This window comes from Echinops telfairi, unplaced genomic scaffold (assembly GCF_000313985.2).
Source record: "Echinops telfairi isolate 266 unplaced genomic scaffold, ASM31398v2 ScPeMD7_443;HRSCAF=831, whole genome shotgun sequence".
Classification (NCBI taxonomy): Eukaryota; Metazoa; Chordata; class Mammalia; order Afrosoricida; family Tenrecidae; genus Echinops; species Echinops telfairi.
Genome location: NW_022104341.1, coordinates 53,223,210 through 53,238,462, shown reverse-complemented (window position 1 = coordinate 53,238,462; position 15,253 = coordinate 53,223,210). Strand labels below are relative to the sequence as shown.

At 37.1% G+C, this 15,253-nt stretch overlaps 1 protein-coding gene across 1 annotated transcript in view; it reads right to left on the bottom strand.

The window, feature by feature from the left end:
• Positions 1-3,446: 3,446 nt before the first annotated feature.
• Positions 3,447-15,253, bottom strand: part of PTGER3 (prostaglandin E receptor 3) — a 46,844-nt gene continuing 35,037 nt past the window's right edge. The window contains exon 2 of the mRNA XM_004699610.2: positions 3,447-4,776. Coding sequence (XP_004699667.1) covers positions 4,507-4,776 — 270 coding nt within the window. The 3' untranslated portion in view covers positions 3,447-4,506. The remainder of the gene's footprint in view (positions 4,777-15,253) is intronic.

Here is a 15,253-nt window from a genome sequence, read left to right as displayed (position 1 = left end):
AGTGGAGAATAGGCTCATGTGAGAAAGGAAATGTTTAATCAAATGTTTTGGAAATATTGTCTCATCTGATTTGAGTTCAAGTTCTAAATTTAGTATCTTTCTCCAAAAATGGATCACTGACCCTTTTTGTGAGAAAAGTATAGACTTTTCAAATTGTCTTAGATGCCTATAGTTTCTGTCGTCGATGCCTGTAGTTTTTGTCTTTTTCTTTTTTTTCATTTTGGAAATAAAATCACCCTGGGCCACATTTTTTCCTCACTTTTTTCAGTTCTATTCAAGATCATTAGCAAACGCATTCAATGAAGATGCCGAGATGCTTCTATGTATTAACCAGATGAGTAGAAATCATCTAATCACAAAATTGACCCCATGTAATGAGGATAATATAGCTAAATATAAACTTTAGGTAAACTTTATGTTTAAATTCAAAATTTTCTCCTAATTTTCTGCTCCATACTTAGTATGAAATCTTTGTGAATTTCCTTAGACTAATGTACTTATGTCCACTTTTGAACAAATGTGTCTGTGGGTTTTAGGTTGTAAATTGGCTCTATCAAAACCTGTGTTAGAAACATCACAGGCATATCACCTCTTATCTGTATTTTATTATAACAGCAACAGCAAAAATAGTTCTATGGCTTTAGCTACAGTATTAAAATTCTCCATTTAAAATTGTATAGCCTAATTCATTGTAAAATTCCATACCATTTATTTAGACCTCAATGTTATAATTACAAACAAGCAATAAAAAAGCAGCTGTGACAATCTGGGAGAACTGATAGCCTAAAACTTTCCTATAAACAAAATATAGCTGTTTTCTTTATTCTGATTAAGTTTTGTATGTGCTATTCATACCAATATCCTACAATAGCTCTTGGTCACTCAGCTCCTATTAGCTTGCACATTTCAAAGAAGCTTCTGGGAAATGGAAAAATAAATAACAAATGTGTTGAAAAGCTTCAAAAATGTCTCCCCTCTTTTCTGTCTCTGATTTAATCCCAATCTAATAAACTATCCACATGTGTGTGGAATTGATTGAAAGCTGATCACCAAATTAGAATACATAAAAAAAGAGCAACTGAAACATAAAACACACGAAATCAGTAAAAGGCCAAATTTGTCTTGAAAATTTGAGATTAAAATACTGCCACTGAAAGACCACCCGATTACAATATTGTTTTTTGGAATTTTTGGTTCACCTATTATTCTATTCCAGTATAGTCACAAGGTCTTTTCAAGTTTCTTTTCACAAGCTTTCACAATTTTTTTTCATTATATATTTTATATAATGAATAAATGTTCAGTAGAAATAGATGCACATATTTTTACTTGATGGTTGTTTAGATGTGGCATGCTTAATCACATTCGCTTAGAATACTTTTACATATAGTATTAGGTATTTGATAATGCTTGAGATAATGTATTTTGTTTCTTTAACCCAAATTATATATTTGAGACTTCCACTATTGATCTTTCATTTGAAAAGTTCATTATTCTGGTTGGAGAGCATGAAGCACATCATTCTCTTCTGTGACACAGCAGAGCCACGTGCATTCACTGTTTGGAGAAGCAGGGCTGTTTTGCAAAGTCAATGCTGGCTGATTTTAAGTATATTTTTCACATATTCCTATGCTGCACATGCCCACTTCTTTCACTAGGTCTCTCAGCATTTTTTGTTTGTATTTTAAACCAATACAGCAAATTATAGGAATTTTCATAATCTATGCATGTACTGTTCAGATATATGCATAAATAAATGACATTTGTGAGAGCTAACTTAAAAGCCCATAGACTTGAACTTGAAAACAGACATGCCCTGGTGCAGGGCTGGTAGAGGCCCACTCTGTAGCCCTCTCTAAGGCCTTTACACACCTTTAAAGTCTAGTGTGAGCTATTATCCAAAGGCTGGAATCATTTGGGATTTTTACTTCTTAGTATGTTTTCCCTGCACTAACAGGTGACTTGATTGTAACACACAAGGACCATTTGCATAATTGCTTTCTTTTCCGCCTTCTTTTCAAACTTGTTTAAGCACTGCCAATATTTTAAAACTCCTACCATGGATCTCCTGGGCAGGAGTTTCTTTTGTAGTTATGGATAAGTCAGATGCTCTTTTGTCTTTTTGTATCTCTGTGGTTTGATGAAAAGTGATCTTCTTTGTCAGTAATCGCCATTATGGTTTTGAAATAACAGTCCCCTGAATTATTAATGCAAACAAAGCATTTTTGTCCGGCAGTATGATGCTACCCATTTGAGGATAAATTGTAATTACGTAAGCATAGATCATTCACGTTATCAGTTTGATGGACTTGAAGGGTGCAAGCACTTCAACGGCATGGCACAAGTATCACCAAGGCACAATCCATCCTGGGAGACAGTTGGTCATTCATACACTGAGCAAACATCTATCAAGTACTTTCTGTAGTCAAGTTGTTGCACTAGACGCTAGAAGGAATAATCCAAACCCATTCACATTTTCCAGATGCACACCACACCAAACTTGATGTGTGCATTCATCTGATTATAATTCAAGGTCAGAAGGCCACCCAACAGGTAAAGGCAAGTATTGTTCGGTCACATAGGTGCTTTTCTTTGCTTTCTGAAAGTGATAGACATAACTCACATACATTGTGTGGCCTACAAAGTGAAAAAGGGCGATTATCAGGTAGTTTGCCTCAGATCCCATAAGGTGCTCTGTGGAAGAATCCAATGTGAGGGGACAAAGATTTTATAATGGGGTATCATTCCAGATGATTTATCATCTTTCCCCAAATTTAGACCATTGGAACCACCCTAAATTCCATAAGAACTCTCAGCAGCCCTTGTCTTCTCATTCAGTTTAATGTGTGAAATAAATTGATTATTTCTAATTTGCCTATGCAGATGTATATATTAAGGAGGCCTGGTGGCACTATAGGATAAATGTTGGACTGTTAACTCCAAGGTTAGTGGTTCGAACTCACCAACCTCTCCACAAGGGAAGAGGAGGCAGTTGTTCCTATAAAGATTTACAAAGCATTGGAAACCTTTTTATGGAGTTGCGATGAATCGGAATTGACTCGATAGCAATTGGTTTGGTTTGGGTTCAGGTGTATGCATTAATATAATGGATATAGTGTAGCTACTATAATTCATTTTCCTTAAATACCCACTAAACACAAGGAAAGAAGCACAGTTGTTATAACAAAATGTACAAAATTTGAAAATTCAAAACACACACAAGGAAAGCAATAAAATAAATTACAAATGGAAATCTTCTCAATAAGACTTTAGGGTATTTTAGCAAATGAATATACCAAAGGATATGAAGAGCATTTTGAGTAGGTCCCTGGTAGCATAGTAGGTTATGTGTTGAGCTACTAACTACAAGGTTAGCAGTTCAAACCCACCAGTACTCTGCAGGAGAAAGGAGACTTTCTACTCCTGTAAAGATTTACTGCCGGGAAAACCACGGGCACAGTTCTACTGTGCCTTGAAGGGTCGGGAAAAGTTGGCATCGACTTGATGACAGTGAGTTTCTTAGAACTTAAAGGAACTTTGTTTAAAGCGCAAGCCCCAAATCTCAGTGTAGTGTTACAAAGGTGCCATGCTTAGCTATCAAGGTTAGTCATCATAAGTAGTTAGGTAGTGCTATTTTGAGGAGAACACAGAGGAAGAACTATGAGAAGGTCAATATTATTAGAGTTCTTATTCTATAAGCAGGGTCAAGGAGTCCAGGGGGCACAGTGGGTAAGCAACCTGATGCTAACCTCAAGGCTGGTCATTGAACCCACCAACCACTCCGGGTGGCAGTCTGCTTCTGGAGAAACCACAGTCTTGGAAATCATCCAGGGCGGTCCAACTCTGCGCCAGAGGGTCGCTGAGGGTTGAAATTGATTTCACCGCAGTAGATTTGGTTTTGGTTTTGAATAAAAATGCTAAACTATGGAAAGCCTTTTTTAAACCTTTGAAAATATTTGTGGGCTCTAGAATCAGAGTTAACCTTTAAAGATCCAAAAGAATACATAATAAATTGGCTTCCATTCCAATTTAACCTTTTAACATGTGAGGGGGAACATGGCACAGCTCAAAAGTGAGAGAGACTGAGAGAACACAGAAGACCAAAGTCTCTGAACTAAAAACGTTATGCCTTTGTCTTTAAAGATATGCATGGTTAAATCCTCTTATATTCGGTATACCAGAATATTAGTTATGCCTACTTCACTCCCAAATAGGCCAAGATCATTTATTTAAATAAGAAAGTGCTCATCACATAATTATATTTTCTGCTAAACTTGACGGAGACCCCCAAGGCATTAGATTGTGATGAATATATTTTCCTTTGTGTTTTGATATTTTGGGCACATAGGGGATTCTCTATTCTTTTGAGACCATTTATTCTTATATCAAACATCCCCCTCGGATGCATAAACAGAGGCATGCTATTGATGCTTACATGCACAGTAAAGTCTAGGGCTCCTTGTTGCCTGATTCTGGGAACACTCAAAGCAGGTTACATATTCTCTTTCATGCGCTTGCATGTATTATCTCATTGGATAGTGAGATAGGTTGCCCTTTCTGTCCATCATTAGAGCAGCTGGAGACGGCATTGGCTACCTGGCAAAACTTTCGAAGCAGGATCTTTCTTAGCAGCAGGTAAACCCAGGGATCCAGGATCTGGTTCAGGGACGCCAGGCGAACCGCTATTAAGAAGAAATTGCATTCGCTCTGCTTTTCGGTTTGACTCTTGCAGTGCTCAACTGAAGTCTGATTGAAGGTCATTTTCAACATCATTATCTGAGAAAGAGATAAATAATCGTTCAAAATTGATAAAGTCATGCATGTCAATTACACGATCTTTCACACAAACGCTAGTTAGCATTCGGTAAACTGAGCTAAAGAGCAAAACGATTCATTCAAGTCATACTATCCTCACAGAATTCCCCCCAAGACGCTGTCGTTGAGTTGATTTTGGATTGGAGCAACTCGGAAGCACAGAACTTACCTGGCCCCTGACGTGTGCACGGAGGTATCCTCACAGAAACCGGCACCTTGGTTCCGAATGGAGCGCTTTAACCACTGGTCCACCAGGGCTCCTAGTCATAAAGCTAAGCCCTGGCTTATACAAGGCATTCTTACAGATTTTCCCACATTTTTTTGTTTTGTTTTGCTGTTATTCTGCTGTAGCTAAATAGCCCGCGTTCTCAGGCTCTGTGGAATTTAAGAGGCCTGAAAACGACACATCTCAAAATTAGCCAAAGCCGGTCTGTCCTGCTTCAGAAAAGCACCAGTGCACTGAGAGATCCAAATGAGAGTCAACACTTCAGCCCCTCCCCCCCAAAAGTAATTTGATATATTAGCTTGATGTCAGAAGATATTCATTCTTTTAATCCCCCCACCCACCCCTGATCCCCCGGTCTGCCTCTTTTCCTATTGCACTGCCTTTTTGGCTGACTAGGCGTTCCGGTGCAGGGCAGCAAGAACACAGAGCGCAGGTGGCAGCACTTCTGGCACCGCCAGTTCTGCTTACAGAATCCCAATTTCACTTTAAAAGTATGGCTGCATAACAGGTAAGAAGGCTGACAAGTTAGTGGTCAGAGAGATCGGGAAGATTACATTGAAGCGCTGATCAGGTTACTTGTATGTGGACTGTGACCTGCCTCCATTTTATCCCCCTTTCAATCTTTTTTTTTTTCCAAAACCATTTTATTGGGAGCTATTACAGATATCATATCATTCCATAGTTCAAAGCCATCATGTACAATTGTACAAGTATTGTACAATTGCTACTACAATCCGTTTCAACACATTGTCTTTCTTCTTGAACTCCTTGATATCGGCTCCCCTTAGTTCCCCCTCCGCCCACTGCACCCCCCAGGAGCCCTTACGGGTTCATCAATCCTGGGTTTCATATGCAGAAAAACATAACAAAAACTCAAGAGGGCTACCTCCAAGGACAAAACACATCACGATACACCGCAATATGAAAAAGAATAAAAAAGACAGGATCCAGGGACACGGCTTTAACCGTCCAGGTCAGGTTTCTCATTTTGACCTTCGTCTCTGAATGCACTTCGTTTAGGAAGCAGGTTCTTCCCACCCTGCTGTTAAGGACAGAGGGAAACCCTGGCGGCTCATTTCCTGTGTCGATCTCACGGAGGTATCCTGGGCTCCCTCTGGCATCCACAGCCTTCTGCAAACCAGAATCTCACAATTTAGGCTCTGATACTTTCCCCCACTTCAGCTTATTGAAGGATAGCATCGGGCTATTTTTAATACAATCTCTGTCAAGAGTCAGGAATTTCCAGGTTGAACACATTAAACTAATTCACTTCCTGGGTTTGATGCACATCCATTGGCCAAATTATCACCTAATTACGGGGCAAAATGGTGGTTCCACAAATGAAGGAAAGGAGGACAATGGGCACGGAACAAGTAGAGAACCACCTATTTTGACTCTGTAATTTCTTTCATAGGACTTCATTCCAAAGAATTTTAATTTTTTAAAAGACTGTAGAAACAAGTGATTACTCAGAGAAGCATTTCCTATTAGTAAGAAACTCTAGATGCATAAAGCTCTAACATTAGGAGTAAAGCTTAATACAATATGACCTATTAATATCACAGTATTTAAGAGTTAAGCTAAAAATAATAAAATAGTGTAATGCATATAAAGTTATATTGTTATAATTACATAAAATACATAGATTTGTGAAAAACTGTGGAATTATTGGTAGTAAAAAATAATCTTAAAATTATTTTAAAATTTTACTTAATAAAAACACATACCAAATGGTCTAAGAAAGTCTTTTATTTAAAGTTAGTGAATAATCACTTCCTTCATTAATAAATGCACACTATTCTACTGCAAGTATACTTAAATATACCTACATAAATATTTTTTGTGTCTAGCCGACAGTTCTGAGAACCGAATATGGTCTCCAATTGTATTAAGCAGAATAATAACTCCCAAAGATCTCACATCTCATCCCTGGTCACATCTTATCCCTGGGGCCTATCAGTATATTCCTTTTCATGGAAGAAGGAAATTTGTAAATTTGAATAAAATAAGAACCTTGAGATGGAGAGATTATTCTATCTGAATAGCTCAATCTAGCCCTATAAAATTTTATAGTGACAACTTTCCCTGACTAAAGTAGGAGAATATAGCCAGAAAAATAATCAAAGATATGCAATATTTATGACTTAGAAGAAAAATAAATGGAGTCACAACCAAGAAAAATCGATGGTTTCTTGAAGCAGGAAAAGACAAGAGAACAGATCCTCTCCTCAAGTCTCCAGTAAAGAACACAGCTTGGTTTTAGGCCCACACAAGACGTAAGACTCATGCAAGATTTCTAAAAGTCAAAGAATAAATTTGCATTGCTTTAAGCCATCAAACTTGTAATAGTTTGTTACAGCAGCCATGAAAAACGAGTACTCCTATATAATGAGCAATCAACAAATGTTGGGAGTAGATGGTGGCCGGGCTTGGGGGGCGGGGGACCTGCATTCTCTCACAGATAAAACAATTTAGCAAACTTGCTTACATTCTTCTCTTCCTTAGAATATTTTTTGGTAATATAAATAAAGTAAAAGTAAGCTTCCTCTTCAAACCTATCTAAATTATCTCATTTTCTAAATTTGTAACATATAAAAATGAATACATTCTATTCTAGTGGTATCAATTAAATTCAAGTCTGTTTAACTGAAAGATATAAAAGTAATATTTTCAACTGAGTTGTAAGGAAAACATACGCCTGTTAATTATTTTTCCCTCTGTTAATAAACTATTTGAAAAGTCTTGTCTAGTCTCTCAGACATTTGCTTCACCGAGTAGATAAATATATTTGAGCACTTAGCACGTTCCAAGACCTCTAGGCCTGGTCTACACCAAACAAATAGCAAACTCACTGCCATGAGGTGGATTCCAACCCACGAGGGCCCTACAGTGCGTAGTTGAACTGCCCCCTTTGAGTTTCCAGGGCTGTGAATGTTTATGCAAGCAGACAGCCCCATCTTTCCACTACTGAGCAGCCGCTGGGCCGGAACTGCTGACCTTGCGGCAAGGAGTCCAGCATGTAACCCACCATGCCCCAGAGCTCTGTGAGACCGGTCTGGAGGGCATCTAAAACTTATGTAAGTCACATTTTCATTTGCTTTTATAAACATTTTTGTGATTAGGAAAATTTACTAAGTAACTCATTAAATTTTACACTGACTCCCTTACTAAAACAAATAAATAAAAACTCTCCTTAATTTTATAAAATCTGTTATTTTTGGAAACTAATATTGGTTTCATATGCCTTAGAGTGTTTAGTACCCTGTAATGTCCCATAATGTACTATTGGCAATGCAATGATTATAAAATTATGAAATCAAGTTCTGTAAGCAATCACTGGCATCGTTTGAGATACACTTTAGCTCTTCCAAGAAATCACGAGATGTGCAAGTTTGAAGATAATTGAAATTAGATGCAGTGAACATGATATTGCCATTGCCAAATAGCATCGTGATGGAAGCAGAGATCCAAATTTCTAGACTAATTTTGAACACAAATGAAAATTAGTATCTGTTGCTTTGCTTCCTTTTATTTAAGATGCTAAACAGATTGCATTTTTCCTACATTTGCCAATATTCTTTAGATTGCTCAGATTTAAGAGAATGCCTTAAGCATGCACATGTTGATACTTGTATGTAGATTTCTTATAGAATTAAAAAAATTCCTATTAATTCAATCACTCTCCCTGAGTGACACTACTATATAAAAGGATTGGTAGTTCAAATCCATCCATCAGTGTCTCACAAGAGAGGTCTGACAATGCGTTTCCTAAAGTTCACAGCCTTGAAAACTCTATGAAGGACTCCTACCATCCACACCTGGTGTTATCATGACTTGGAATAGACAACTCATACAAGGGAGCTTCAAGTAGTTTGTGGAAAAATCCGATCTTCCCATGTACTGTCTGAAGCCCTCTCCTGCTAAGAGAACAAGCAGATAAAAGCAGGATGCCCAAGCAGCACAGGTTTGCCAGGAAGTGAACTTTTTTAAGCATACACGTATACCTTACCTCTTGCTTCTGAACAACCTCATGTAATGAATGCCTATTATTCTTGAGCCGTCAATTAGATTTCAATGTGTTTGGCTGAAAGGTACAAATTAATACCTTCAATTAAGGTGTCCAGGAGGAGGAAAAGTGCCATTCTGGCTGCACAGAACTGCAGCCCTCCTGCCAGCGCCTTCCTCAGGCTCCATGCCACTCTGCCAGGCTCTCTTGCCTCTTCTCTTGTGACCAGTGGAAGTGCGAGCTCTTTATGTATCCATGGATAACCAGGAATACATTTGCGTCAGTGTCCACTAAATTCTGAGCCTTTGGCTAGTGTCAAGGTCAGTGACTTGTTCATGCTTTGAACCTTACCCAGAGATAATGTTCTTTAAATGTGGAAATAATTCATCTCGATCAAGGCTTTCCTCTGTTTTATTTTGTCATTGTTGGGTTTTTGTTTGTTGGTTTCTTTATTGATTTTGTTTTGTATGTTTTTTTTTCTGTATATGAACTCCAAAATGGGTAAATCTATGTAGACAGAAACTGGATTAATAATAACCGAGGGACATAGAAAGGGAGGTTGGGGGAAATGAGAAGCTACAATAACTACACAAACTCAAAGATCTGCCCTTGTAAGAAATGATACAGGAAAATTTCCCCTAGCATCAACCCTCATGCTCAATGTAAGCAGAGTTCAATCAATTAAGGAGGCAAACTGTACAAAGCAACAACTCATGGATTGCAGCTCTCAGTTGGATTACATTCACATAAACTCCTTATATCAGCAGTACATTAAATTCTATGCCATTATACAAAGTATTTGATGTTATCGATGCAATCACTTTATACTCCAAGGGGATGATTGATAGTGTTTTTCTTTTTAATTACTTTTTTTGTTTTTATCATAATAAATCAGAGCAGTACATACCCCATGGACAAGCGCCCACATTATTTTAACCACAATCCAAGGTCAGTTAGTTCATGTAGCCTCCCACATTATTTTAACCACAATCCAGGAACATCTTATATGTACAATGGCCCAGCTCAATACTCGCCTTCATGAAGAGATCACTGAAGATCAGGGTGCTACAGCAAAGTGTGGTGAAGAAAGCAGATGGTGCCCCATCAGTTGGAATAGTGTCTGGGGTCTTAAAGGCTTGTATTCAAACAAGCAGCCATCTAAAAAAGGCACCACCTTAGTCTACATGGAAGAAGCACATCAGTCTGTGTGACCCAACGATGATGATAACAATATCCAAATATGATGAAGAAAAATATCAGAGCTGAAATTATGAACACCCAATTGGTAAAAAGCTATGAGGAACAGTGAGAGCCCAAAATCCATCTGCAGAGTCTCTGGTCAGATTAAGCCTCTGATAGATCCCCTCTAGCCACAGGCAAGGGACTCGAACAACTTTACTATCAGACAGAGATGATTTTAAACTTGATTATGGTGGATTGAATTGTAGTATAATATTATATTTGGTCAGTTGACCTCCGTCTTGACCCAACCTGAATTTGCTCCAAGCTCAAATATTTTTTGCTGTTCCACAACAGAAATATCTTCTCTAGAATTTAAGTATTGTTGGGTAGTCTTTTCTTTCTTCCTCTTAATTGTTATCTTTATATTATTACTTTTTTCTTTCTGTTTTGTTTTTTATTGCTTCTGGTAGGTTTCCCCGTTTATGAAGCATAGAAGGAATGGGTGCATAGAGACAATAACTGACACCGTGGTTTATCAAGAAGGGTAGTGGGCAGAGTGAGAGTGCGGGGAATTGGGGAGCAAACAATGAATGCGGGAGAGGCTAGGGAATATTAGTACTGATTGTGATGGTGTATATACAGCTCTTTTTTAAAAAGTTATTTAACTATGGAAGTGTATGATATGTAAATATTATATCAAGAAACCTACAAAAAGGAGAAAGCAAGTTTGACTTATGGTTACCATGGGTGAAAGAAGAGGAGCTTTAGCTTAGGGGGCATTGAGTCTATGTTAGTTAATGGTGGTGGAATAATATAGAAAAAGTATATCAACAATGGTTGTACGACACAAAGAGGATAACCAATGGCACTGAATCATACATGAACAAGTTGTTGAATTGGACAATGGTTTGTTGTATACACCTTTGCCACAATTAAAAGAATAATTACATGAATAACAATGAGTATAGGGGAGAAGAAAATGTAAAATTGATCGCAGAAATGATCGTATAACTCTTCATAATATGATGGAACTATTGAATTGAATGAAATGTGGTTGAAGTGCCAATAAAACTGAAAAAATAACTACTAAAAATAAGAAAATGTTCTAAAATTGATGTAGTGATAAATGCACAATTCTTAATATGCTTACACTATTGGGTTGTATGAGTGAATTATATGCCAATTCTAAAAACATGGAAAAGAATTATCCGGGAGACTCTTCAATGTTGTGCATTTGGATTTTCTTTCCTGCAGAGGCTTATTATTATACACTTCAAAATCTTCAGTGCGCATTATCTCGGTTCAAAAATGCCTCAGGTTATAGGCTACACATGTCTGAAAGATAACAAATGAATACATTTTGGAACATTAATTTGTGGACAGGAAAAGATAGAGCTAGTTAGCTACCCTTGGACTCTATGATGTAGCTCTTAGGCATTTCCAGAGTATTTCTATGTTGCTCTGGTTTTTCCTCACAAGCCAATGTTTATGCATGGTGGTTTGTTTTTCATCATTCACTGTTGTTGAGCTATGGTGAATAACCTGTTCTTCAGGAAATTTCTCCTATAGTTTGATTAATGCGTTATATTATAATACCCTGAAACCAGTTTGGGCCCTTTAAACTGCTTAATTATAAAATGTAAAGGACAATTATGGGAAGAAGCATCACCGTAGACTTCTAAAGCAACTGTAATCTTCCTCATCTACCTACAACTCTGTTCTCAAGTTGACGATAATTCATTTCAGCATTCTAGATTCTACCACTTCAGAAGCCTTGGGCTCCTGCCTTGTCAGGCTCTCACATTTTAAAAATTATGACAAGTTGTTCATTTCACTTTCTCAGTAATTTAATTTAAATGGACAACAATGGGTTAAGAATTAGGAAATCTAAATTTAACTACAGTCTCCGCCAGCACTTATGACTTTAAGTAAGTAATTTACTCTCTAAGCTTTATTAAATTCACAAATTCCAAAAATGATTCTGTAGTTAAGATTTTTCTGATGAATTCTAAGACCAAGCTGGAAAATGGGCAAGGGCTAACCAGGAAAATTTAAAAACAATAAAAAGTTTGAACCCTAAAGGCAAAATTCCTCTTATGGAAAACATTAAATGTATCTTTTGTTTAGGGATGAGCAGAGGAAAGAAAAAAATTGCAAAAGCAAAAAGTATAAAACAACAAGGGAATAGATTCATGAGGCTTAAAAGGAGATTTTCAGGGAGGGGTGGCAGGAGAGGTAGTCATTTTAGGGAAATACATTGGTCAAGGGTTAAAGACATTCATAAAGCTGACTCAGCTCTGCTTCAAGTTTGAAACGGATGACCTAATTTTGTATCTTAATTGCTCTCTCCTCTAAAATATGATTAATGCATACTTAATCCAAATCTTCTCCATCTAGTAATACCGTTTCAAACAATAATAATAAGCTACTAATTAAAATACGATAAGAATAATTCAAACCTTCAATTTACATCGCATCCTTCCTCCCAAGCCACAGGCACTGTTGCCTTTCACCAAACATCACATTTAGATGATCCGACACAGGAGAATCCGGTTGTTTAAGGGGACGCTATAAGTACATGAGATTATTGTGTCTATTTGTACTTTTCTTAAATTCCTACCTAATAAGAAGAGTGGTTTAACAAAAACTCTCACAATGGCTGTATGACACTGTTTGGTTATTGTAATACAGGATCATTATCTATTGACCACATAAGGAAGCTTGAAATGACCAAAGCCCACAACCTTCCACTACATTATTTGCTGCAGAAGAATTTCCCCACCTGAGTTAGTATGAACTGTGAGGTAGGACAACAAGGCCTAGGACTTGGGCAAATCAGAAAGTATTGTTACCAGGGTTCCAGTTCTCACCTATAAACAAGAACCTTGTCATCAATCCATTCCAGTTCACAGTGACTTGATGCCATGCCCGGATTTATTACAAACAAAACCCGTTTACATGGTTCTCTTCATAATACACTTGTCTGAGTCTCTTGAGGAAGGTTTCAAGGAAAAGGGCCAATCAAAAGTGGCCTCGAGAGGGATGTGCTAAGCCAGTTCAGCTCAGAAGTTGAGGGCTACTGTTTGGGGGGAATTCCAAAGTGGTATTCTCCATGCATTTTCTCGGCAGACACAGCACAATCATAGGAACTTAGACAAAGAAGAAAATAGGCACTGAAAAACATAATCCCATCATTACAGTGCATCTGCTCATCCTTCCACAGTACCCAGGGCTGTGCTAAGAGATGCTCATTGGAAACCTTATCCCTCCCACCCCCAGCCCTGCGGTGGCCCTTCAGACATTTGGGGTTTTTTGCTTGTTTCCCAGCCTCAAAAAGGAACACTATTTGGACCCCTTTCCCTTTAGCATGTCAAAACTACCTTCTTCTTAACATATAAATGGAAGAATGAGAAATTCTTCCAGGAAGGGTTAGAAAGATGAAAACTCGACCTTCAGAAATGTATCCACCTAGACGGAGAGTATATTAAGAAACAACAGCTTTATATTTTGGTATTTTTATATACTAAAGTTATCTATTAATTTGTAGCAATACTTTTTTACTTACTCTCATACATATGATTATATGATGTCTAAACAAATGTTTATATTTTATTAGAACTACAGAATGTCAATATTCAAATTCTTATTGAAAAGAGAAGACACAATCTACTATATAAAGTATTCATTCTTGGATAATTGACTATAGGCTAGCCTTTTTTACACAGGTCAGAAGAAATATCTTAATTATATTTTAAAAGTTTATGTCTTAGGAGTCAAAAGAAAATCTAATAAGCATATCTTTGTCAATGTTTAATGATCATTAACCCTTAAAAATGTTTGGAATTAAGATTGTTTCTTTCCTTCTGAAAACTGTTTAAAATAAGCCAAACAATTCTTACTCCTGTTTATCACTCAGCCCGTGAACCAAGCTATGAGGGGTAATTGAGAACAGCTAAATGGTTAAGGAAGGCATCAGTGATGTGGACTGTTTGGGGTCCAGGGATATTCACCACAATATAAAAGCAGAAATACAAATTTAGTAACAACACAAGTGACCAACAAAAAGTCACTTTACTGAAGCTATAGATGCTGTGGGAAAGTATAGTGAAGAAATCAGGTAGTGCCTGGCTATCAGAAAGAATAGCTTCTGGGGTCTGGAAAGCTTTCTAAGTGAGGTGCCAGCGAAGTCCACACAGAAGAAGCACACCAGCCTATGTGATCCAAGACTGTAAGTAATAAAATCCAAGACCATTAGAAGGGAATTATAATAGAGCTTAAATTCTGAGCACCTAGTTTGCAGAGGGCTATGGATGAAAGTGAAAGCCCCAAACCATTTGAACCATTTGCATGCAGAGTCCCCACATCGAGTAAGACTTCCGTGGATCCTCACGGACCACTAACGAGGGATGTGAACAGCCTTGCTGTCAGACAGTGCTTTGGGAAGTGGATTCATGTGGATGCAGTTAGGTAGAATTTTAACACCTTATCATTTGGTCTCCCTTTTGACACAATTTAAATGTTCTAGTTTTTATTATTTTCTTCTTTCTTTCAGATTGGAGGTTTTCTGTGTCTGATTTTCATTATATGAAATCCAAGATAGATAAATCTAGAGAGACAGTAAATGGATTAATAGTTTAGTAGGGGTATGGCAAAGGAGGTTTAAGGGCAATGGAGAGCTAATAATAATAAATACAAAAATGAAAATACTCTACAATTGGTTGTGGTGATGATTGTTTAACTCTCATATATATATAACTTTTGAATTGTATGGTATATGAATTACATGTCAATAAAATTGTTAAAATTATTAAAAAGATGATGCTGTTTAAATTAAGGAACATGAATTAATGAATATTATATACATGCTTGCCAACACTACCATTTAAAAATGTTTTCAAAGATATTTGAGAATGTGATCACTGAAACTAACTCTTTTTTATGTTCTATAATCCAATTTTTAAAAAATATTGCACATATATAATTTTTAATTGTACATTTTACTGGAAGCAGTTATCCCTAAAAAA